At 55.4% G+C, this 22,566-nt stretch overlaps 1 protein-coding gene across 4 annotated transcripts in view; it reads left to right on the forward strand.

Annotated features, from left to right (window-relative positions):
• COL16A1 (collagen type XVI alpha 1 chain) overlaps positions 1 to 22,566 on the forward strand; it is a 50,317-nt gene extending 27,751 nt beyond the window's left edge. For 3 of the 4 annotated variants that reach the window (XM_081055294.1, XM_081055295.1, XM_081055297.1), the window contains 27 exons: positions 1,726 to 1,842; positions 1,929 to 1,970; positions 2,062 to 2,148; positions 2,952 to 2,996; positions 3,902 to 3,946; positions 5,658 to 5,711; positions 6,279 to 6,332; positions 6,839 to 6,892; positions 8,455 to 8,499; positions 8,607 to 8,660; positions 8,996 to 9,031; positions 9,354 to 9,416; positions 11,834 to 11,905; positions 12,087 to 12,140; positions 12,910 to 12,954; positions 13,144 to 13,188; positions 13,506 to 13,559; positions 14,004 to 14,057; positions 16,150 to 16,200; positions 16,564 to 16,653; positions 18,123 to 18,158; positions 18,747 to 18,791; positions 19,728 to 19,916; positions 20,271 to 20,337; positions 21,069 to 21,245; positions 21,414 to 21,491; positions 22,181 to 22,566. In XM_081055294.1, the coding sequence (XP_080911420.1) occupies positions 1,726 to 1,842; positions 1,929 to 1,970; positions 2,062 to 2,148; positions 2,952 to 2,996; positions 3,902 to 3,946; positions 5,658 to 5,711; positions 6,279 to 6,332; positions 6,839 to 6,892; positions 8,455 to 8,499; positions 8,607 to 8,660; positions 8,996 to 9,031; positions 9,354 to 9,416; positions 11,834 to 11,905; positions 12,087 to 12,140; positions 12,910 to 12,954; positions 13,144 to 13,188; positions 13,506 to 13,559; positions 14,004 to 14,057; positions 16,150 to 16,200; positions 16,564 to 16,653; positions 18,123 to 18,158; positions 18,747 to 18,791; positions 19,728 to 19,916; positions 20,271 to 20,337; positions 21,069 to 21,245; positions 21,414 to 21,491; positions 22,181 to 22,383 (1,956 nt within the window). In that variant the 3' untranslated portion in view covers positions 22,384 to 22,566. The remainder of the gene's footprint in view (positions 1 to 1,725; positions 1,843 to 1,928; positions 1,971 to 2,061; positions 2,149 to 2,951; positions 2,997 to 3,901; positions 3,947 to 5,657; positions 5,712 to 6,278; positions 6,333 to 6,838; positions 6,893 to 8,454; positions 8,500 to 8,606; positions 8,661 to 8,995; positions 9,032 to 9,353; positions 9,417 to 11,833; positions 11,906 to 12,086; positions 12,141 to 12,909; positions 12,955 to 13,143; positions 13,189 to 13,505; positions 13,560 to 14,003; positions 14,058 to 16,149; positions 16,201 to 16,563; positions 16,654 to 18,122; positions 18,159 to 18,746; positions 18,792 to 19,727; positions 19,917 to 20,270; positions 20,338 to 21,068; positions 21,246 to 21,413; positions 21,492 to 22,180) is intronic. The other variant, XM_081055296.1, reaches the window with a different exon arrangement.

A 22,566-nucleotide genomic window follows, 5' to 3' on the forward strand; every position in this document is an offset into this window, starting at 1 on the left:
GCTTCAGCCATCCTCTGGTCAATCCAGAAAGAATCCAGGGAGGAGATGGGATTCGAGAAGCAATTCTAGTGGTGCAAGGGAACTTGGGGCCTGGTAGGAGAGTCGGTCTATGCCAGGGCCTGCAGACAGTGTCAAGATCACACTCCCGAGCTGTGGCTTGGCCTGGCCTCCCGAGCTGGGCCGGGATTCCCCTTGGGAGCTAAGGCTGACACAGCCCTTCCTTGCTCAGTCACCTCTGGAGATGAGACAGACTCTTCCCTTCTCCAGCTCAGCATCCTTAGGGGTCCCTCCCACACCTCGGCCTCTAGAACATCCCTATCCTGCCCCCACCCCCAGCACTGGCTAGTGAGTGCCCTGGACATCCCACTATCCCAGTGGGTCCTGGTCAGGCCAGAGCATGGGGAGTGCCTGCGCCACCCCTGCTCTGGACAGCAGATGTCTCTAGAAGCAGCCTGACGTCAGGTTAACCTCCTGGCCTCAGTTACATGTTGGGTCACAGTGGGGTGTGACAATGAATCCCCAGCTCTTCTCTCCTAGGCTTCTGGCAATCTGGGGTTCCTCCAAATCCTGCCTCTGGGCAAGTGATTGTGCAACTCCACCTGCAGGATTTAACATGTTTCTGTCCACTACTTCATCTGATGGCTTCTTAATCCAGTGCTCTGCAGCGGGCTCTAAGCAAGAGCTGAGAGGGGTCAGATGGTGCCCCACAGGGTGCTGACCAGGAGCCCCAGCCACCACCTGCATCCACAGCCAGAGGAGGCGGGGCCTGTGGACAGAGTGCCAGCTCTGGTCTCAGACACATCAGAGTTTAGTCCAGGCTGCCCCCTACCTTAGACAAGCCATGCTGTCTCTGAGTGTTGGCTTTCTTATCTCCATAATGCTTATAAGATGATCTGCTGCATTGCGCTGTCAGGCCTGAGTGTGATAATGTGCAAAGGCCTATTACGATGGCTGGCACATGGGTGCTGAGTAAATGACAACCATTAGCATTGGGCTTTGCAGTGAATAGTGCAGGTGGAACAGAGGCTCCCGCCTAGGGGTCCACGGACACCCCATCAGGCCATGCATAGACTCCAGGCTCCGCAGTCCTCTGAAGTTGTAGTCTAGTTTTCACTAGTGGCTTTTATTTTTCTGGGAAGAGGACTCATAGCTTCCACCAGACTCTCAGAGGGCTCTGTAACCCAAAAAGGTTAAAACCTCCCAGGTAAGAAGAGGACCTTCTTGTCGGGAAGACTTTCAGGCCCAGCAAACTGGGAGTCTGTGACAATACGAACCTGCTGGGGAACAGAGGGCGGGCTCCATCCCAGGGCATCTGCAAAAGGCCTGGCCGCTCCTGCAGCTGCTCCCTTTGCTCCGTTGGGTGGAGAAGCTGGTGTTTGGAGCTGGCCTTTTCAGCCTAAATCCTTGTGGCATGTCCTCACAGTGGGTGCAGGTTGCAGGAACAGCCGGGACAGATGGTCCCTCTGTGGGCCCCTCCGTCTCCTCCCACACGCCTGTCTGGAAAGTTGCTTTGGCTTGGCCGTACCAGAGCTTCTTCCTGGAGAAAACTCAAAGCCAGTGTTGGGATTGGGTCCCCTGAGGATGGGGTAAAGCTGCTGCAGGGGTGTGGCAAGAGGGTGGAGGACCGCCAGGCAGGGTGCCCCGGCAGAGTTCAGAAGGGGGTTCTCCCATCTGGCCCATCCTGGCTGTCTTTATGCCCTACTACCCTCTCCTTTCCCTTCTCAGAGCATCTGTGGGGACTGTGTCCAGGGGCAGAAGGCCCGCCCAGCGGCCTTCCTGCAGAAAGGAGAGAAGGGAGACCAAGGCATCCCCGGTGTGCCAGGCCTTGACAACTGTGCCCGGGTAGGAGGCTGGGCTCAGGGGCAGCTTTGGTGCAGGGACAGTGCCTGGTGGCCTCACCTGACAAAACCTCTCTTTGTCCTCCATAGTGCTTCGCAGAGCGGGAGCTCCCCAGAGCCGAGGAGGCCCGGGTGAGTGGCCCTTGCTTTCTCTTCACCCCCTGCCCTGAGCCCCATGGAAGGGGCCCTGAATACTCACTCCCACCATCTCCATCCACTTCAGGGAGACAACAGTGAGGGAGAGCCGGGCTGTGCTGGGAGCCCTGGCCTGCCGGGTCCTCCAGGACTGCCTGGCCAAAGAGGAGAAGAGGTAAGACCCGGGGCTGCACCCTCATTCTGGCAGGGCCCGGAGGGAGCCTGTATCTCCACCAAATGGTGCTTAGTTCCTGAGGGCAGTTTCATTTCTGCCAAATGTGTTCTTGGGCCCTCCAGCGGCCCCCTGTCTCTTGGGAGTCCTTAAGGGGCCTCCTGCTCTGACATCATCTGCTTTCCTTGCTCACTGGCCTCCTCGCTGCTCTTGGTCCATGAGACACTCTCCCTCCCCCAGACTAACTGATTCCTCTGCCTCCAGCTTTTGCTCCAGGATTCACTCCTTCACCCCTTCAGCCTTTTGTTCAAATATCACCTTCTCAGGAAGACATTCCCTAACCACCCTCTCTAAAACTGAACCCCCCACACGAACCCCAGGCCCCAACCCCCTCCCTGCATCACACTCATCACCATCTGACATACTGTGTACTTCCTTCGTTTAGGGCCATTCCACAGGTATCTACTGGGCGCCAACTATGTGCCAGCCCCTGTTTTATTTGTTACCATCCACCTACCTCTCCCCTAGAGTGTAAGCACCATGAGGCAGGGATTTTTAAGTTTTGTTTATTGCTGTGTTCCCTAGCACATGGACCAGTGCCTGGTACATAGTAGCTGCTCAATAAACATTTATTGGTTGATTGAATGAACTCAGTGAAAGGTTTAACATCAACTTTCACATTCTGCTTTGATATCAGCTGCCTGTTGACTCTGGCTGTGCGTGGCGAGCCGGGAGGAAAGCCACTGAGATCCCGGGCTCCGTGCGGCCTGAGCCTCTTCATTCATTTCCTTTGGTTTCCTTTGCAGGGTCCGCCTGGCATCAGGGGCTCCCCAGGTCCTCCAGGCCCTATTGTAAGTATCTGTGGTTCCTGTGGTTGGCCCACTTGAGAAGCTCTCAAAGGGGGTGTAGTGCTCCGACACCATTTTACTGCCTTGTTGCCAGGAAGCTGGGCAGAGCAGAAAACAGAAACTTCCAGTGCCCACTCCTTTCCCTCATCAGAGCATCTGTGGGGACTGTGGACTCCCACCACTGAACCCCCTGCAGCTGGCCTGCTCTGCCCGCTCTGCCCATGGTCCTGCTTAGAGGAGGCCCTTGGGGGCACGTCTATGTTTCCCCAACCCCATCCCTGCTGTGTTTTGCACGAGGGAGTCAGGCGTCCCTGGGCAGGGGGACCTAGGCTTCTGGATTGTGATCTCCGCAGCCAGGAAAGCATGTGGCACCCTGGCCAGATCTCTACACCTCCCTGTGACACCAGTCCCTTTAGGGGCCAGGGGCTGAGATGGAGCTGCCTTCCATTGCTCTGTAGGGCCATCTGTAGGACAAGTCTACAAAGGCCAGACCAGGGCTGTCCACCCTGGAGTCCTCTGTGGTGTTGATATGGCAGGAAAATAGAAGTGACTAGAAAAGACTGGAAGAACTGAAAAATGCTTTCTTTGGAGAAAAAATGGCTGGTGGGAGCTATCTTAGAAACAGGGAGCCACCCACCTGGTCCAGCAAAGGGATTCAGTCAGATTCGGGAAGACTTGGGAAGGGCTGTTTGACTCTGGGGGCTGTTTCGCGTGTCTCTGCTGATAGCAGAGCCGTTCTTCCTGGAGCCAAGGGGAGGAGCAGTTGTCTCTGGGCCAAGATTTTCAATCAGTCTCTTTTCTAGCTGCCTTGAAAAAGTCCCGTGACCTCTCCCATGACCCCTCAGCCCCAGACTGTGCCCCAGGGAGACTGAGCCTGTGAGATGTGACCTGCCTGTTTCTCCCACCAGGGCCCCCCAGGTTTTCCTGGTGCTGTTGGCTCCCCCGGATTGCCTGTAAGAACCTAGCGCTGCTTGACCTCCCCTCCCCCCCGCCAGCCAGGTCTCTGTGGCTTTTGCTTGTCTCCCTTCCTGTCGTGCCTTCATCTCCATCCTCCGTGTTTGTCATTGTCCTCTTGCAGGCATGGTAGCTAATGACACAGGTTCCCTGAGGTCCATGCAGTTTGGACATTCTCCCAGTCTCTGCCTTCTTTCCATTTTCCCTTCTCCCACTTCTCCCGCTTTCTTTCTCTCATCTCTCTTTTCCCCACTTCCATTTCCCTTTTCTTTCTCACAATCGCACATCTTTCCCCATAAGTCCTCTGGAGCTATTTTACCTTCTTATTTTAAGCTGGTGCCTCTGGGGGCCTCTTTATTCCTCCCTTCTCATTTCTGCCTCCTGCTTTTCCCACCTTTGGTGTTGACTAAAGATTTGCTGAAAGTCTTTCTTGGGACCCTGCCAGGCACCTGGCACAGAGCCTGGCAGAGATGCCAAAGCTTTAGGGCTTCTCATTGCAGGCTGGCACAGGTTTGCTGCCCTGCTGCTTGGCAGGGCTGTCCAGAGGTACCCTGGGGACCAAAAGGTGGCCATGCTTACACCTTTCCCATCATCCTAGAGGAAACGCTCAGCTTCCTTCTCTTCCTTTCCTCTTTCTTGGCTCCAACCTCAGTCTGCTCCATGGCTGGACACGCGATACCAGCCAGTTGGGTTTCTGGGTGTCGTGGGGCCCTGCCCCTCTGTGCCCAGCATCTTGGCCTGCTTCCTCTGCCAGGTGTCATTGCTCTGCCTTCGTCATCGTCACAAGTGTGTTTAAATCATCCCCATCCTCACTGTTGCTTCCTTCTGGGTCATTGAAACTAACCTCCTGTTTGTGTTCCTGGAGCCTGGCTCCTCTTCTCCAGGCCTGGTGATGAAAGCCCAGGGAGCAGGGCCCCTCCTTGTCGCAGTTCCATCTGTCCCCACGTCCTCATCCTGGCCGGACCTTGTCTGTTTCTGCTTGCTTGGGTGAAGGGGCCATCTGTCTGTCTAGCCATCTGTCTTGTGTTGTGGAAAAGTTTGGGCACCGTCTCTTGTGGGCACGAGGGAGAAGGGGCAGACATGGCCCTTTAATGGTGTGGTGAATGTACGAATGCCAGGGAGAGGAGAGAGGGTGGGGGCTCTGCCTTTGGTTGAAATTGATAGTCCTTTGCACCCTGAAAAATGACAGGGACTGCTCTGAAGCGGGCCTTCCCTTGTCTCTCCCCTGCGTCCCTAAAAGGAGGTGATTGGGTTGGGGTGGGGGGCTTGGACAGGTAAGTGTTGGGTATCTGGTGGTACGTTTTAGTGGGAGCATCACTCTAGGGACACCTCTCCTGAAAGTTTCCCCTCAGGGGGAGCACACATGTGTCACCCTCCTAAAGGTGTACCCCAAATAATTACCACAGTAGGACACAGTCATCTGCCTGAGAGGTACCTTTTGGGAATCACCCATCTTGGAGTCACATCTCTGTATTACCTGTCTTGGGAGGTATGCTTCTGAGAGGCACTCATATATGGGAGTTTATACCTCTGACAGTTACCTTTCTAGGGCACACCCACTATGGGCCCTTGCTGGGGACCCCAGGGGAGCTATCAGCAACCCCCACCTTTACCTGGAATGGGGACAGAGGACCATGGGCAGGGGGCGAGAGTCAGGGGCTGGGTGGAGAATGCCCTCCCCTGCAGTTTCTCATGATTTTTATCTCCAAGGGTCTTCAAGGAGAGCGAGGCCTCAGAGGCTTGACTGGAGAGAAGGGGGAACCGGTAAGAGGAGGTCGGCAGGGGATGGAGATAGCTGAAGAGCCCTGGGGAGACAGTGGTTGGGCCCCAGGGGTGGCTGCTATGAGGAAGATGGGAAGTGAACTCCTTTTGAAACTCTCTGCCCCTCGGCCCTGATTCTCTCAGTATGGGGCTCTTCACACCCCCTCAGGATCAAAGGAGGCCGACCTCCATGTGCCCCAACTCCCTGTAAAGGCAAATACCCTTGTTCCCTGGTTTCCACCAATGTCCCTGGGGTTTTCTCCCTCCTTCTCCCTATAAGACTCTCCCTGCCTGATCCTCATCACCCCTGCTCTGGGCCTTTTCCTCCAGCTCAGCTCCCAGGGTCCTGGTCAGGCTGGTGCTTGTCACCAGCCCCAGGCCTGAGGTGGTAGTCGAGACCTAGGGAACCTGGGCCTTGGGGAAATGGCCCCCGGTGGTGGCTGTCCTGGGGTGGGCGGGTGCCTGCTGAATGGCAGCTGTAGGTTTTCCAGCTTTGACCACGCTTTTTCCCAGGAAGGGGGGAATAGAAACGTTAGGGGGCTGCTCCATCATGTCTACTTTTCTTTGCAGGGTCCTCCAGGGCAACCTGGCTACCCAGGTGCCATGGGCCCCCCAGGACTGCCTGTGAGTAAGAGGAGCCTGGCTCTGGGATACGGGAACCTTGTGGGGTGGTCAGGAAGGACCAGGCTTGGGCATCCCTCAGCAGGCTCCTTCCTTTCCAAGCATTTCAGCCTGTGAATCTGCCAGGCCATCCATGAACAGCCCTTGCTGTAAGCCTCCTTTGGAAGTGTGGCTTGGCCTTAGCACTCCGCTTTGGGGGCCCACTGTAGTCACTGCATGTCGAGGGCCAGACTCAGGACCCTAAAAGGCCAAGACCTGATAATACTAAGCTTCCTTGGAGGGCCAATGTTGTTGGGAGAGTTGGAGGGACAGCATGGAGGTGTCACCCCACACACTGGGTGAGCAGGTCCCTGCTTTCCACTGAGGGCCACACTAGCCGGTGAGGAGCAGCCCACAGCTCTCCTCCGCAGGCCTTCTGTTTGCCATCTGCAGTCTCCACCCCTCACATTAGCACTGTGACAAGCCAGCCACCGGGCTAATTCCACACTCTCTCTCTGCTCGCTTGTCAGGGCATCAAGGGGGAGCGTGGCTACACGGGGCCCTCTGGAGAGAAGGGAGAATCGGTGAGTCTGAGTCGCAGCTCAGCGTGGGGGCAGGGGCAGGGCTTCAAACAGAGCAGGTCCCTGCCTGCCGCCTCCACTGCTGCCACTAGAGATTTTCTCAGAAGCCCGTTGGGGGCGGGGGACCATGACCCCTGCTTCCCTGCCCCCTGAGTCACTCCAGCTGCATGTCAAGCAGTCAGGCAGGCTGATGGCTGCGGGGGCTGCGGGATGCTGTGAGGAGAATCCCAGCAGGATTCATGGAGCCTATGGCCTGGGCTGCCAAGGGGAGGGGGACAGGAGTCAGCTGGCGGAAGACGCCCCCCACCCCAGCAAAAGAAGGCTGGCAGGGGTGGGTCTGGGAGGGGCGGGCCCAGGCTGGGATGTAGATGCAGCTTGGCCACCTGGCCTGTCCCCTGCAAGCCCAGAGGCCCCCTTTGCAGAGCCAGGTCTGTACTGAGTCTAGGAGTTGTCAGATGAGGTACTGAAGCTCACGAGATGATGTGGTTTATCCAGGGTCCCACAGCTTGTGAATGAGTTAGGGTGGAGCCTGTACTCAGACCGGAGTCCGTTTGGGAAAACCTCCCTCCCATACGTTAGTCTTCCCTCCCCCCTCCCCCACATGTTAGTGAGGCCCTGGTGGGTACAGCAAACCCCGCTGTGCATTTATTCAATAACAAACATTTCTCACGGGCTTGCTGGGCACCTGGCTCTGAGGGTGCTGTGACGAATAAAACAGGCAATTGTGTCCCGTGTCCTCACGGAGCTCACATCCCAGTGGGGGAGCCAGAGAACAGATGAATAAACAAACATATATAAATTCTGAGAGAAAAGACCGATGGAGGAAATAGGGAAGGGGCTGCCGCGGCGTGCAGGGTGCTATTAGACGGAGGGCCAGGGAGACCTCTCTGAGGAGATGGCATTTAGGCTGAGCCCTGAATGCCGTGGGGGCGGGGGGTACATGGTTGTTGTACTGGCGAATCCCAGAGGGAGAGGCCACGAGTGGGGGCACCGAAGCAACAGTTTTGAGACATCTAATGATTTTGGAAGGTTTTGTGAGATCTAGAAGGGGTTGCGGAGTGGCAGGCATTCTAGGTATAGGGGTCAGCCTTGCAAAGGCCCAGCGTGTGGCTGTGTAGAGTGTGTTTAGGGAACAGAGGGCTGACCAAGCAAGGCAGAAGATAACAAATGCAGAGGGAAGTGACACGGGACGAGTGACTGGTACCAGATCACAGAATGCCTCAAAACCCAGCATTGGTGGAAAGTGTGGCACCCCATTCAGCTGGCAGAGGGGAGCTGTGAAAGTTTGGGAGCAAGAGCGTGTCATAATCCAAGCTGGGCTGAAGCAGGGAAGATGGCATCCAGTTGCTGGCTGGATTGCAGTGAGCTAGGCGGTAGCAGGACTAGTTAAGAGGCTGGTTCAGTAGCTCAGGCAACAGAAGGGAAGCCTGAACAGACTAGGGGGAGGAGGCTCAGAGGGGCCTCCCACCATATCCCCTGCCTCTGCTGTGTCCCATCCCCTACCCCATCCCGATTGCCCACCTCCTCCAGCCCGAGTGGCTAATTTTGCTCTTTTGTGTCCCCAGGGTCCACCAGGGTCAGAAGGCCTCCCGGGTCCCCCAGGCCCAGCGGTGAGTGAGGGAGGGGCAGGGAGACGTGGGTCTCTGGTCCTGGTCCTGCCCTGGGATATGAGAGCTGGAAGACTGAGCTCCAGCTGCATTGTTCTCTGTGGTGACAGGGTTCCCGAGGAGAGCGAGGACCCCAAGGGAACTCGGGTGAGAAGGGCGACCAGGTGAGTGGCACTTGGGACCTGTCTGGCTGCCTTGACTACAGTGGATTTCTGGGGGAAGGAAAGGATGGGGCTGGGTCCTCTCCCTGGTGGCGAGTCTTTCGTGTGTGTGTGTGTGTGTGTGTAGGGGGGACCAGCTCTTGTCTCCAAGCCCCCATCCATCTTGAGTAACCGCCCACCTTCTGCCCAGAGCCTCACCTACTGGCCATCTTGGGAAGAGTGGAAGGCAAGGCCCCATGGCTAGAAGCAATATCACCCTGTCACTTTCCATCTGGGTGGCCAGGCAGGAGAGGGGGGCAGGGATGGCATAGCAAACTGTCCCTTGCTTCTTCCCCTAGGGATTTCAAGGCCAGCCAGGCTTTCCAGGCCCACCGGTGAGTGAAGATACAAAGCCACCTCTGTCTGATGTGATGCCATCTGGGAGGGGCAGGCCTGACCAGGCCAGGCTGGGCAAGGATGGGCCTGGGGAGGGGAGGGAAGAACGGTCTGGTTGGCCAGCCCTGATTCCAGAAGCCAGGACCTGGAGAACAGGGCCTCCTGGATGGGCCCCAGCCCAGCAGGCCAGCCAGACTCACTGCTCCTGGGTGGTATTTCTAGAAAGCGTCAACAACAGTGAAACACACACAGAAGGAAGAAGGAAGAGGAGCTCCCCCTTCAGCCCCACTTTCATTCCCGCCTACTCCTTTGTTGATATAGGGTCCCCCTGGATTCCCAGGCAAAGCAGGAGCACCTGGCCCACCCGGCCCCCAAGCAGAGAAGGTGAGCAGGACTCCATGTTGGCCACAGTCACAGATCGGAGCCATACAGCTCCCTGTCACTCCTGTCTCACCCCAGGCCATTGGAAATTCAAGGACTGCCTCAGTTTCATCATGGGTGGTGAAAGGATGCAGCCCTCCAGGGTGGCCCCAGCCACTCCCCTGCGGGTAGGCTGCTGGAGATGGCAGCTGGGCCCAGGACATCCACCCACCTCTGTGCAGTCGAGGTCCCAGCTGATGGGAGAGGGTGGGTGGGGAGGAGACAGAGTGTAGTGAGAGGTGGGTGACTAGGACGTGACAGGCCAGCTCAAGCCAGCTTCATCTCCTCAAGGAGGATGGGAGGAGTTGAGGGAAGGAAGAAGCATGCAGAGACTAGGAGCCCCAGAAGCCCCACAGCAGGAGCTCTGGGCGTTTGCCTTATGGGTCTGACAACAGCAGGAAGAAACCAACCTGGAGGGGTTGTCCCCAAGAGCCCAGAGGGGGCAAGGCGTGGCCTGTGACAAAGGTGGAAAGGGGCAGCAGTCTGGGGAGCCCTCACACTGGCTGCTCCTCTCACCCCCCCCACCCCCGTTTGGCTTGCTAAACTGCCTGGGTCTGGGGGCTGACGTCCCCAGCTCAGTCCCACCTCTGGGCTCCCCAGCTGTAATGGGTGGGTAGTATAAGGTGGCCACAAGGTTGACTGTGAACTTGGGGGAGGGGGATCATGCCTCAGAGAGAGGTGCAGGAGTTCTGCACCCTCGTGGGGAGCCTCTTTCCCCTGGAAGCACACACAGCACAGCCTCTCAGAGCTGGAAGACACTTGTAGAAGGACCATCTTGGTCTAACTGTTCACTGTTTGGGTGAGGAAATGACGCCCAGAGAGGCTGGGGCATCCCAGGGGCACAGAGCAAGTCAGAGACGAAGCTGAGAGTTCCCTCCCAGCCCAGGAGAGCCCCCAGACGCCTCGCTGCCTCCCTAAGTCAGACCCTACCAGCCAAGGTTGAGACAGCGGTGGGAACCGCCTCCCTTCCTTTCTCTGTGAGGGACCTGGGCGGCAGCCCCTGCCAGAGCCCTCTGTGCTGTCTCTATGCCCAGGGCTGCCTGCTCTCCTTAGGCTGGTCATTGCAGAGAATCCCAAACCTCTGGCCAGCGGTTCTTTCTCAACTCCCTGTGGGGCTGACATTTCCTGGGGCTGTGCTGACCCCTCCTGGTGACTGGTGGCATTGCAATACTACTCAGAGCTCTTTTCCCCCTCTGTGGGGTTTCTAGTTGGATCCCTTCCCCTTGGCCACCCCCATAGCCACTGGTCCTAGGCAGCCCCCTTTCTCCCCACTGGAGAATGCAGCAGCCCTCATCACTGAGCTGCCTGCCTCCCTTTTCTTTTTCTAGTAAACACTGTAATTTACATGTCTGTTCTCGTCACTCCCCTACTTTGAGCCTTCAATGGCTTCCTAGTGGTTGTAATAGTGGTTTTCAGACTTTTTTTGTAGTCTCCAAGCCTTTTCATCACACAAAAGCTCATGTGAACCCTCAATCTATACACTAGATACAAGTGGAGCTGCTCTGGCTAAGGCAAGGGTCGGGGGTTCTGGACTCCCAGCCTCTGGGCCCTTCAGTAGCCCCCAGGGCTCTGAGAAGTACAGTTTGCAAATCAATGGTCTGTTTGATAAAGTTGAGCATGACATTCAGGGTCCACCCTCAACCAGGCTCTTTCCTCCGGCCTCATCTCCCATCCCACCCATCACACAGGCTCCCCAGACACCCCGGCAAGGACAGGCGTGTGACCACTTCCAAATCCTTATCCTTCTCTGAAGTTGTGTGTGGCATACCTTTTTCTCCTCCACCTACCCAAATCCCAGACATCCTGCAGAGTCTAGTGTCTGGTGACACTTCTTCTGACCCTTTCCCTGACCTCAGCCAGAGTGTCACGCCCTCTTCTGAACTCCTGTAGCCCATGTACTCACACAGAGCACATGGACTGTTGCATTGTCCCTGATTGTGGAGCCTGCCACCCTCACTGGACTGTGAGCTTTTTGAGGACAGAGGCCGCCCTTTGTTTACCTGGGGAAATCAGAGGCCATATAGTGCTTGGCTCCTTGTTGGAACCGATGTGAGTTGAATGCTTTCAGTTAACACATACTACTGAGCACCCACGATGCCAGCCCCTGGTCCACCCTGAAGAAGAGTCTGGACTGAATAGTCTCATCCCTTCCTCGTGGAACAGTGAGGAAAGGGGGATACTTTGCAGATGAAGACAGATCCTCTTGGGGGAGTGGTATGTCAAATATAACTAGTTAGTCTCAAACAAAACTGGGGTTAGAAGCCAAGCCATCCTGACTTCTGGTAGTCACCGAATCCAGGGCCCAGGGCCTTGTCTCTCGCGTGGGGTGAGGTCTCTCACATGGGGTGAGGTCCTATTGACATTGTTGGGCTTGTTTTCAGGGCAGTGAGGGGATTCGAGGCTCACCAGGCATGTCTGGCCCCCCCGGGCCACCAGGACCTCCTGGGATTCAGGTGAGTGTGTGACCTCTTAGGCTAACAAGTGTGGGGTGTGTGTGTGTGTGTGTGTACACGTGTGTGTTTGGTAGGGCTGGGAGTTGAGTGAGGGGTGGAGAGGGTGGAGGGGCCCAGTCAGACCTCCCCACTCCGAGGATTCCAGCATGGGCATGCAGAAATCCCTTTTTACTGTTTCCAGGGCCCCGCCGGTCTGGATGGTCTGGATGGGAAGGACGGCAAGCCTGGCCTAAGGGTGAGATGATGGGCCTTCCTTCTCCAAGAACCAAAGTCAAGGGAACCCTGATAAAGGGATCTGAAGTGGCCCCCACCTCTGTCAGGGGGTGCCCATGTCTTCCCTCTGCCTCTTATGGCACCCCACCTCCCTGATTGCACCAGAGCCCCTTGATGTCTTAGTTCTCCTGGTAGCCTTAACCAGCTCGGATGAGCTAGGCCTCACCAAAGGCAGGACAGTGAAGTAAGTACATTGCTATCCAAAAACTCAGGCAACTCAAGAAACTAGCGTCCCTCGGGGCCCCACTGGTGCTGGGTGCCTGGCTGGGGCCTGTGCAGGCAGGGTGGGCCTGAACTGCCAAGTGGCATAAGGAACCCAGACCCCGGCTTCCATTGGCTGGAATCAGAGGTTCCCAGCTTGAGAGTGGACAAACTAACCTGAATGAGCCAACTAGGCTGGTGTTAGAAAGAACCAGGCTGCGGCATAGAAGGACTCGAGCAGGCCTGAGTCCTGCTCAGGCCAAGGGATGGGGCCATGGCAAAGGGCAGAGCATCCAGGTGAAACCCTTCTGTACCCAAAAGAAGGAAAACTGAGGTTGAGAGAGACGCTGGGGTTCACGCAGGGCCACAGCCAGTCAGAGGCTGAGCCCAGCTTGGAGTCTTCCCCCCACCCAGCAAGACATTCCTCCATTCCAGGACAGCTGGGGGAGGGGCTGGAGAAGGGAGAAAACAGTGACGAATGAGAAGCTGGATAAAGCTCCTGTGCCGATGCCGCTGTTCTCTTTCACTAGGGGGACCCCGGTCCTGCTGGCCCACCTGGACTCATGGGACCCCCGGTAAGTAGAGCTGCAGGAAGGAGCTGGGAGCTGGAGGTGGCAAAGCTGAGCAGGTGTAGCTCTGTCTTGGTGGCTGGGCAGCTGACATCCTCTATGGATTGGTCTGATTTGTTTAACCTGAGAAAGAAGGGGTGCGAAGAGGCCTCTGATTGAGGGAAGGGATGTGGCAGCTCCCTGTTTTATTTCCAGGGTTTCAAGGGGAAAACAGGACACCCTGGCCTCCCAGGACCAAAGGTAAGGGCCTGCTGACCTCTGCTAAGCAGGTTTTCTCAGCTCTCCTCGAAGCCTGACCCCAGGCAGAGGTGACTTGAATGGACATGCCACCTGACCCTTGGCTGAGATGCCATCCCAGCATCCAAGCCTCCTGAGGCCACTGTTGCCTAGCAGTGCCTTGCCCCCACTGGGTCAGGGCTTTGACCATGTACTAGCCTGAGAGCATCAGAGGACGTCTGGCCAGAGCCGGCGCAGGCGGCGGGACCCATCTGGGGTCAAGTTGGGGTTTGGGGAGCCAAGTGGAAGTCTGGTGTGCTCCAGTTGCCTGTCTCTTCCAGGGTGACTGTGGAAAGCCAGGTCCCCCAGGTAGCAGTGGCCGGCCCGGAGCAGAGGTAAGGGCTGGGGGTCTCTGCATGGTGTCTTTAGCCGGCTTCTGGGCTCTGCCATGTCAGAGATGCAGCCACTAACTGTCACTGCCTGGCAAGGTGGCTGCGTACTCTCCTTAACTCTCTGGGGGAGGTTTTGGCCAACACTGCACATCTTGACCTTCTCTCTCCTCTGAAGGGTTGTAACTGGTTCCCCTGTCTACAGGCTGGTGGGTTACTAACCTGAAAAGCGGGGCCTGGCCTTCTCAGGCTGGGGGCTCTGCCTTGTCGTTCCAACCATACTCATGGGCAGGCCCGGTGCCTCGGGCACAGGAAGGCTTAGGCCTGGGGGCCAGGGCTCAGCTCGGCTCCTTGGACCATCGGCCTTCCACTTGCTCTGCTCAGTCCTCTCCCACCTGACAGCCCCACGTAAGTTTCTGTGTCATTTCTTCCTTTTTCTGTCTCCTGCAGGGTGAGCCTGGTGCCATGGGACCCCAGGGAAGACCCGGCCCCCCTGGCCATGTTGTGAGTTAACTGTTTCTGTCTCTGCCTCCATGAGGGGTAGGTTTCTGTTGGGGCTGAATGGCAGTGGGCAAGCTGGTGACAACCTGAAAAAACTGAGCTCAGGAGCAGCCCCAGCCCGTAGAACTATAAGGGGCTTTGGGACCACCCAATCCAGGGGTTTCCAGGCTTTTTGCTATTTTCTTGTTTTCTCGGTGCATTCGAATGTACTGATCAAACAAAGATTATTCGGTTATACAACAAAGAATTATTGAGCACCTGCTCCATGGCAGGCACTGTTCCAAGCATTGGACTAAGGTAGTGAGCAAAATAGACAAGGTCCTCTGGTCCCAGAGCTTCCATGCAAGCACAATAAACAAACAAATGAATGCGGAAGCAGCAGGCAGTGATGCGATGTCCCACAGAGGGACTGGGAGGCGACCTTAGAGGAAACTTTGACAGGAGGGAGCCAGTTGTCCAGCAGTCTGAGGGAAGAGCATCCCGGTCAGGGGTCAGGGGTGGGAGGCAGGTGACAGGACGCAAATGGCCTGAGGCAGGGAGGGGCGTGGTCTGTCTGGGGAGCCCCAGGGTCAGCACGGCTGGCGTGGCGTTCAAAAAGGGTGTGAGTGGGAACAGGAAAGCTGGGCTTAGAGAGGACACGATGCAGATGGTGGAGGACCTTGGCAGCGCTGGTGTGTGTGTGTGTGTGTGTGTGTGTGTGTGTGTGTGTGCAAATGGAAGCAGAGATATAACTGGCAGGCTTTTCAGCAGTGGACAGAAGGTGGTGTTGGAGCCCTGGATGACAGATCAGGCGTGTGTCTGGAAGTAGAGGACTTTCTAATGACCTGGGTGGGGGAGGGGTGCCGCAGGCAGCAGTGGAAAGACAGGAATAAAGGGTGACTCCTGCTTTGGGCTTGGGCAGCTGGGCACGGGGGTGGTGTATTTACCGAGATAGGGCAACTTTGAGAGGATATTTATTAAGCAGTAATGGATTTCCTGTCTACTCATTGGTAACATAGATGACTGCCAATGAGTGCCTTTGATCAGTGCGATGGCGCCAAGCTGGTGCGGTTCCAGAGAAAAGCAAATACACTGGCATTTTATTGCAGCCCTGTTGTGGCTGGCTGTATAGTTTCCAGGAAAAAGGCTTCTGGAAACGTTCATGACCAGAAACTCTCAGGTCCTCCTCACTATCTTTATGATCTCAGGGGACCCAGAGGCCCCTGACTGGGGAACCCAGGTCTAGCTCAGGCCCCTCTCATGTTACAGATGAAGGAAGGAGTCACATACTCTGAATTGTGTCCCCATTGGAGACTCATTGGGGGTGGGGACCAGAGGGGTCCCTCTTCTCACCTCTGTCCAATCAGTCAGCCCCTGCTGTGTGCCAGTCCCAGTGCTGGACATTCCTGTCTCAGGAGACTTGAGATGAGTAGAACAGAGACCATGCCTCTGGAACTTTCTATCTGGGAGTGTGGAGGGAAGTGCTCTGAGAGAGACGTGTGTGCCCTGGGAGCCCTGGGGAGCCCTGGGGAGCTCTGTCCAGGGAGGTGACATTGGAGCTGTGCCTTGGTGAGAATGTGGAGAGATGGGGGAGAACATTTGGCCAAGGCCCAGCTCAGGCAGGGCAGGAGTACTCCTGAGCTTGAGTCTCGTTGCCCTCGTGTGGTAGGGGAGTAGCAGGAGACCAGGAAGGCCAGGGGTTGTGCTGGGGTTGTGCTGGGTTGGCACAAGTTACCTTGTGAGCCCCTGCGCCTCACCCACTGCTGTGTAGACCCCCAGCTCCTCCCACAGAACAGAAGGAAGGGGCGGGGCTCACAAGGTGACTCAGGCCTTTGTCCTCTGCCCTTGGTTCTGGCTCCCAGATGGTCCCCTCAGCACAGCCCCAGATGTACATACCAGTCAGCGTGCAGCAGGCATGAGGGTCCTTTGGGCTCAGGGACCCCCGGCCTCAGCCCTGGCACCAATATTTTGGCAAAAAACTCAAGTGCAAAACCAGAAGGGAAGGCGGGTTTAGGGATGGAGTTGAGGGCTTATTCCTACTGTCGGTTCCTCGCTGCCTCCCAGGGGCCTCATTACTGGAGACTCTTTCCATCCTGCTGACTTTGTGTCTCTTTAGGGGCCGCAGGGGCCTCCAGGTCAGCCAGGCCCAGCTGGGATCTCTGCAATGGTGAGTGACAGGCTCCCCTCATTCCTCCCTCCCATGAGTTTGGCCCTGCTGTGCCATGTGCTCCTTTCAGAGGGAGCTGGGGGATGGAGAACAGTTTGTCCCCATCCCTCTCCTTCCCTGGTCAGCTTCTCCTGCCTCCAGAGAGCTCCCCAACCGGCATGTGGTGAAGGCCTGCAGAGAGGGCTGGAGGCCATTCCAGGCCCCTGCCCCAAGTACACGCAGCACCAGCTCCCCCTCTGGAGCCTGGGCAGGGAGGGGAGGTATTGGGACGTGGTCTCTAGAACACAACATCTGCTTCTGGCTATGTGGAGTTCACTTTTCCCTTTGCCCTCCCCTCTCACCATCCCCCTTCCTTTTCTCTAGGGCCTGAAAGGAGACCGGGGAGCCACCGGAGAAAGGGGCCTTTCAGGACTTCCAGGCCAGCCCGGCCCACCTGGTCACCCTGGCCCCCCGGTAAGACCCCACCTCTTAAAGCACAGCCCTTTTGCCCCGGGTGGACAGGAGGGCCAATTGGCTTTGTCAGTTGAGCACCGCCCTGCACATCTGGGGTCTGTGGGGAAGGGGAGAGGCTGTTAGCATGGAAGGTGGCAGTGTGGAGTTTGTGCCTGAGGATCACATCATACGCTTTGTAAGCCAGCGCTGTGCCAACTGCACACCAGGCCACCGCCTCTGACCATGCACCAGTATCACGTGTGCAGAGCCCTCCACTAGGTGTCAGGCAAGGGAGACGTGGCCCCTGATCCCTCCCTGCCCCTTTCCCAGGGGAGCTTGTTGGTAACCACAGAAAATTTACAAATGTCAGGAACTAGAAACACAGAACTCAGAAACCACTCCTTGGTCTCAGCTAGTGTTTAATACTAAGAGTTATGCTATATTAGTTACTGGTAATGTGCTGATGGTGATCTAAGAGCTTGACGTTTTGTTGTTTAATCTGTACTGCAACCCTACTGAGAAGGACTGATTGTCCCCATTTTACAGATGAGGAAACCAAAGCTTATCAAGGTTAAGTAGGTTGTCCAGAATAATACAACTATGAGTGGGAGAGCCTGCCCGATTCCAGAACTCTTGTCCTTAGCCACTCTGCAATACTCCATCTTTCAAAGGTTCTAGGCAGGTGAACCACATCAGGTGGAACTTACTAACAGTCTCAGGGATGAAAAGTTTGCTGGTAGAGCTGAAGCAGAAACACAGGTCTCCCAGCCCGCACGTCAGGGTGCTTTCCGCCAAAGCAGACTTTCTTCTGGGGAGCAGTATCAATGACCCTGGGGCTAGTGGCCTGGAATGGGTGGATGACTTCAGCAGAAGTGATCGGTCAGCCCATCTGCCAAGAGGGCCAAGTCTCACCTCCCCCCAACTCTTATTTCTGCCTCGGATCCTGGGCAGGCAGGTCCCTCCAGCCCTTCTCACTACCTGCCTGCTGGGTCAGGAGGCTCCAGGATCCCTGGATGAATCTGCCAGGTTGTCTTGCAATCACAGATTCCTCTTCCCCAGCTTCTACCAGAAGCAGGAGGGTGGGGCCCGGTAGGTAGCCCTCCTGGTCCTGGGGATGCAGCAGGCTCAGGCCCCCCTGACCAGATCTCTGATTCATACCCTCATTCAGCAAACATTTAGCTTATACTTAGAGCCTGAGAGCATGTGAGATGCCGTAATCTCAAGCAAAGAGCTGGGAGGCACAGTCAGCTCTTCCTTTGTAGGGGGACAGCCTGGAGCCATCAGTGTGGGGCTTGTGGACAGGGTGGGAATGTGTGTGTGTGTGGCGGGGGTCTAATTTTCCATGCCTGTGCCCAGAATGTCCAAGGAGAAGGGAGAGAATCATGGCTCCTTGGTGGAACGGGGTCTGGGCATGCCCAGTGGGCAAGGTGAGGCATGTGACATCAAGCTGGGTTGGCACTCGTCACATCTTCATTGCTCTTACTCCCCAGGGTGAGCCTGGTGCGGATGGTGCAGCTGGCAAAGAGGTACCGTGGCGCTGGGTTTGTTCTTTTCCCATGGGGATGCTGCTGCTTGCTCCTTGCTTTGCCTTAACCCCTTTGTTCATTTAGTAACAGTTCCCGGTATGCACAGCCTATCTCTGTCTGGATGGATATACAGGAAACTAGTGTCCATGTTTCTCTGGGGAGAGGAATTGGGGGGTAGGGGATGAGGATGAGAGTGAGACTTGTTTTGCACTATTTTTTTTAACCTGATCAAAAAGAGACAATAGTAATAAATTCCAAACAAGCGTTTCCTGGGCACCAGTTCTTGCCAGGTCCTCCAGTGTGCCACAGACTGGTCTTTCATTCTGACTTCTCACCTCTTTTGTCTGTAACAAGGGACCCAACTAATGTAATCATACAAGGCCATGCCCTAGGGGGACATCCGTCTTCTTGCCAGCTGTCAACCCTTCTGTTATCAGGGAGGCTGTCATCTTTTTCTTACACAGAGCCCAGCCAGACACAGTCCAGGGGACTGAGGCTGTGGAAAGTGGTCCTTTCACAGCACCTGCCTCCCCTGGGTGGCTTGGAGATGCTGCAGAGACTTGCCCCCTGCCTTTTGTTTTCCTCTAGGGACCTCCTGGAAAGCAGGGGCTCTATGGACCCGCTGGTCCAAAGGTGAGTGGGCACTGGCTGGGTTTGAGAGGGGAAGCTCACAAGTTGGTGAAGCCCCGCTCCAAGCAATGACTTAGTCATGAAGGGGAGACTCAGGAAAGCCACTGGAGAGGGGAAAAAAGTGGGCAGAACTTGGAACAACTTTGTCTCCGAAAATTTCTCATGTGGGACTGTTCCAGGGTTCTTAGCTATGGTGGGGAGAGTGGAAATCTCAAGTCCATTGATTGATTGATTGATTGATTCATTCATTCATTCATTCATTCATTCACTCACTCTGCAAGCATCCACTTGATCTTGCTTCCATTCTGGGCCCTCTCTGTCCTTGTTTTGGGGAAACCGAGGTCCCTGAATAAGAGGTGCTCACTTAGTCCAGTCACACACTAGAGCATGGCAGATTGCACAGAAGATTAGACACAGCACTGCGGGATCAGAAGGAGGGAGAACCCAACTCAGCTTGGGGGTCAGGGAAGCTGCACAGGAGAACAGGACCATTTCAGCTGAGTAAGAGAAGCACACTGGGTACAGAGGAGGGCAAGGGCATTCAGACAGGAGGACTAAGACAGTATGGCCAAATCAGAGAATTATAGCCAGGGAGGTCTGGAGGGAGGTCTAAGGGCAGGGAGGTGAGTCTGGAGAAGATGTGATCAGAACCACATCATGAATGGTCTTGGATGCCTGGCCAAAGAATTAGGCCTTTATTCAGAGGGCAGTTGGGAGCTGTCAGAATTTCCAAGCAGGGAGTACCACCACGAGAACTGTCTTCGAGGGCTGTCCTGGGGGCAGTGAAGTAGGGCAACCAGTCAGGATGCTGAGGTCACAGTCCAGAGGGAGATGTTGGGGTCCTGGGTGGGGGATGGAGAGAGGGGCAGATGCTGAGATATCACAAGGTAGACTTAATAGTTCTTGGCAGTGCTGGACTGTGGCTTCCTGTCCTTGTAGGGTGATCCAGGACCTTCAGGACAGAAGGGCCAGGCAGGAGAAAAGGGAAGAGCTGGCATGCCTGGTGGGCCTGGCAAGAGTGGCTCCATGGGCCCTGTTGGGCCACCAGGTCCCGCAGGAGAGAGAGGTCACCCTGGATCTCCAGGGCCTGTGGGGAGCCCCGGATTGCCTGGGATGCCTGGCTCCATGGTAAGGCGAGGCTGGCAGCCACCAATACTGCCTAGGCATGCGGGGCCAGCACGGACCATTTTAGAAGCTCCTGCTGGCATTCTGTATTAAAGAGCCTGGCTCCCAGGAAAGAGCTCTTCACTGTATGTGGGAGAGTGGGGGTGGGGTGGCGTGGAGGGTTGGGGACCCTCTCCAGAAAAATGCACTTATGCACAAATATCTTGTACCTTTCAAGGAGGTTAGGATTAAGTATCTGTGGGCGGCTCCTGGGACCTTTGCTTCCCTCCCCATCCTTTATTTCCATAAAATCTATTCGTAGGGGAGAGCACCAGGCTTGGAAGTATAATTGAGACAGGTTTTCTTCTCTTTCCTCAGGGAGACATGGTGAATTATGATGAAATCAAGAGATTCATCAGACAGGAGATCATTAAAATGTTTGACGGTAATTGGCAGCCGCTGGGTGGCAGTGGGTGCTGCTTGCCCTTCCCAGCTGCTTCTCTACTCTGCCCTGCCCTGGTCTCCTTTTTCTTAAAGCTCAATATCCTACCCCTTGCTCACCTTCCCCACCCTCCACTTACAGGCGTATGTTCAGTTAGACTTCAGACCTTCCTTGTCATCTGCTCTATTCAGAGATAAAATGATTCCCTCCTGCCCTCCCCAAACCCCCAATGGAGCAAAGGAGACAGACAAGAAAATTGACATCAAACGAGTCTGCATGAAGTGAGCTCTAAATAGAGGGGCAAGCAGCAACTGCAAAATGGCTGGTGTGGTTTCATGTTAAGCAGTTTTTCGCGTTCATTTGCTCATCCAGCATTGATATGTGAGGGACTGGGGAAAACATGGACGCTGTCCTCATGGGGCTGGACATTGTGAATGGGAAGCAGACCTTGAATGCCAGGCAAGGAGTCTGGACTTTCATCTGAAGCCAGCGGTGAACTATAATGAAGGGTGCTGGAGAAGAGATATGCTGGAATCAAATCTGTACTTCAGAAGGATCACCGTGGAAAGCCATGTGGGGGCCAGGGCACGGGAGACCACTTAGATCGATCCCCATGTTCCTTGCTCTGTGAGAAAAGGCAGCTTCGGACTCAGTGTTGGCGGCCTGTCTGCAGCATCTGCAGTCATTCTGAGTCCCTGGGGTGCCCTGTGACCTGTCCCTGTCCTTTCTTACAGAAAGGATGGCTTACTACACCTCCAGGATTCAGTTCCCCATGGAGGTGGCGGCAGCTCCGGGACGACCAGGCCCCCCAGGGAAGGACGGTGCTCCCGGCCGGCCAGGTGCTCCAGGATCGCCCGGGCTCCCTGGTCAGATTGGCAGAGAAGGACGGCAAGGCCTGCCGGGAATGAGAGGTAGCTCTGCCCTCCAGCTCCCGAGGTGCACATGTGGCTCTTTGGGGCACACGAGTGTTGTTTCTGTGGTGAATATATTTGCGTGTTTGTGTGTTTCAAATAATCTGACTGGGTGTGTCATTTTTCTGCTCAGAGATAGGACTTCTTCTTTTCTTTCTTTTGTCCCAGGATTGCCCGGTACCAAAGGTGAAAAGGGGGACATTGGTGTTGGCATCGCAGGAGAAAATGGTCTCCCTGGCCCCCCTGGTAGGAAAACCCAACATTTGACACCATGAATCTAAAGCAGTTGGATCTTTCTTTATGCTCCTTCTATAACACAGTTGTGTGGAACCTCAGATAATTATAGGCCTGTCAGCTGACATTTATAGTAAAGCGGCTGTGTGCAAGACTACTAGGGCATGTGGGGAAAGGGAAGGAAGGCCCAGTGCCTGTCTTCCAGTCCTAACCTGGGCTGGCATGACGCAGTGGAAGACTTGGGCCAGATGTGGTTGGGCCAGGGAATGGGAGTCCAAGTCCTACTCTGTATTTGTATGACCTTGATGAGGTCACTTAAGCCAGGCAGCAATGGCCTAAAAGAGAATGACCACAACCGGATGACCTGGCTCTGAGACCCGCTTTTCCCACATGTGCAAACTCTCTGAGCCTGTGTCATCTACAAGATGAGCTAATAGTTCCTTTTTCACGGAATTGTTGTGAAGATTCAATAAATAATGCATGAAAAGCACTTAGCCCTGTGCCTGACACGTGGAAGCTCTCAATAAAACTAGCCAGTGGTGTTGTTATTGTTAAATTAATGAGAGGATCAGATCAGGTCTTCACGAGAACATGCTACCTGCAGAGTATTCAGCAAATGTATTCTTTACCATGACCATTATTTCTGCTTTTCTCTTGATCTGGGTCTCCTGATTCTGCTTTTCTGACTCTCCCCTCCCTAGGCCCTCAAGGTCCTCCAGGGTATGGCAAGATGGGTGCGACTGGGCCGATGGGCCAACAAGGCATTCCTGGCATCCCTGGTCCCCCGGGCCCCATGGGCCAGCCGGGCAAGACTGGCCACTGTAACCCCTCTGACTGCTTTGGGGCCATGCCAATGGAGCAGCAGTACCCACCTATGAAAAACATGAAGGGGCCTTTTGGCTGAAATCACCATCTCCGTTAGATGAAGGACTCCATTGGAAACAAATGGCTAAAACGTACAGGACTCTGTGATGGGTTGTGAATGTTTGGTTTTTTAATTGCTATTAATATTTTTTTATCAATAAATAAAAAAACAAAACTATCTGCAATCCCACTTCCAGTGGGATTTCTCTGGTGCTACAGCTGA

Source organism: Rhinolophus hipposideros (genome assembly GCF_964194185.1).
Source record: "Rhinolophus hipposideros genome assembly, chromosome: 8".
NCBI classification, from domain to species: Eukaryota; Metazoa; Chordata; class Mammalia; order Chiroptera; family Rhinolophidae; genus Rhinolophus; species Rhinolophus hipposideros.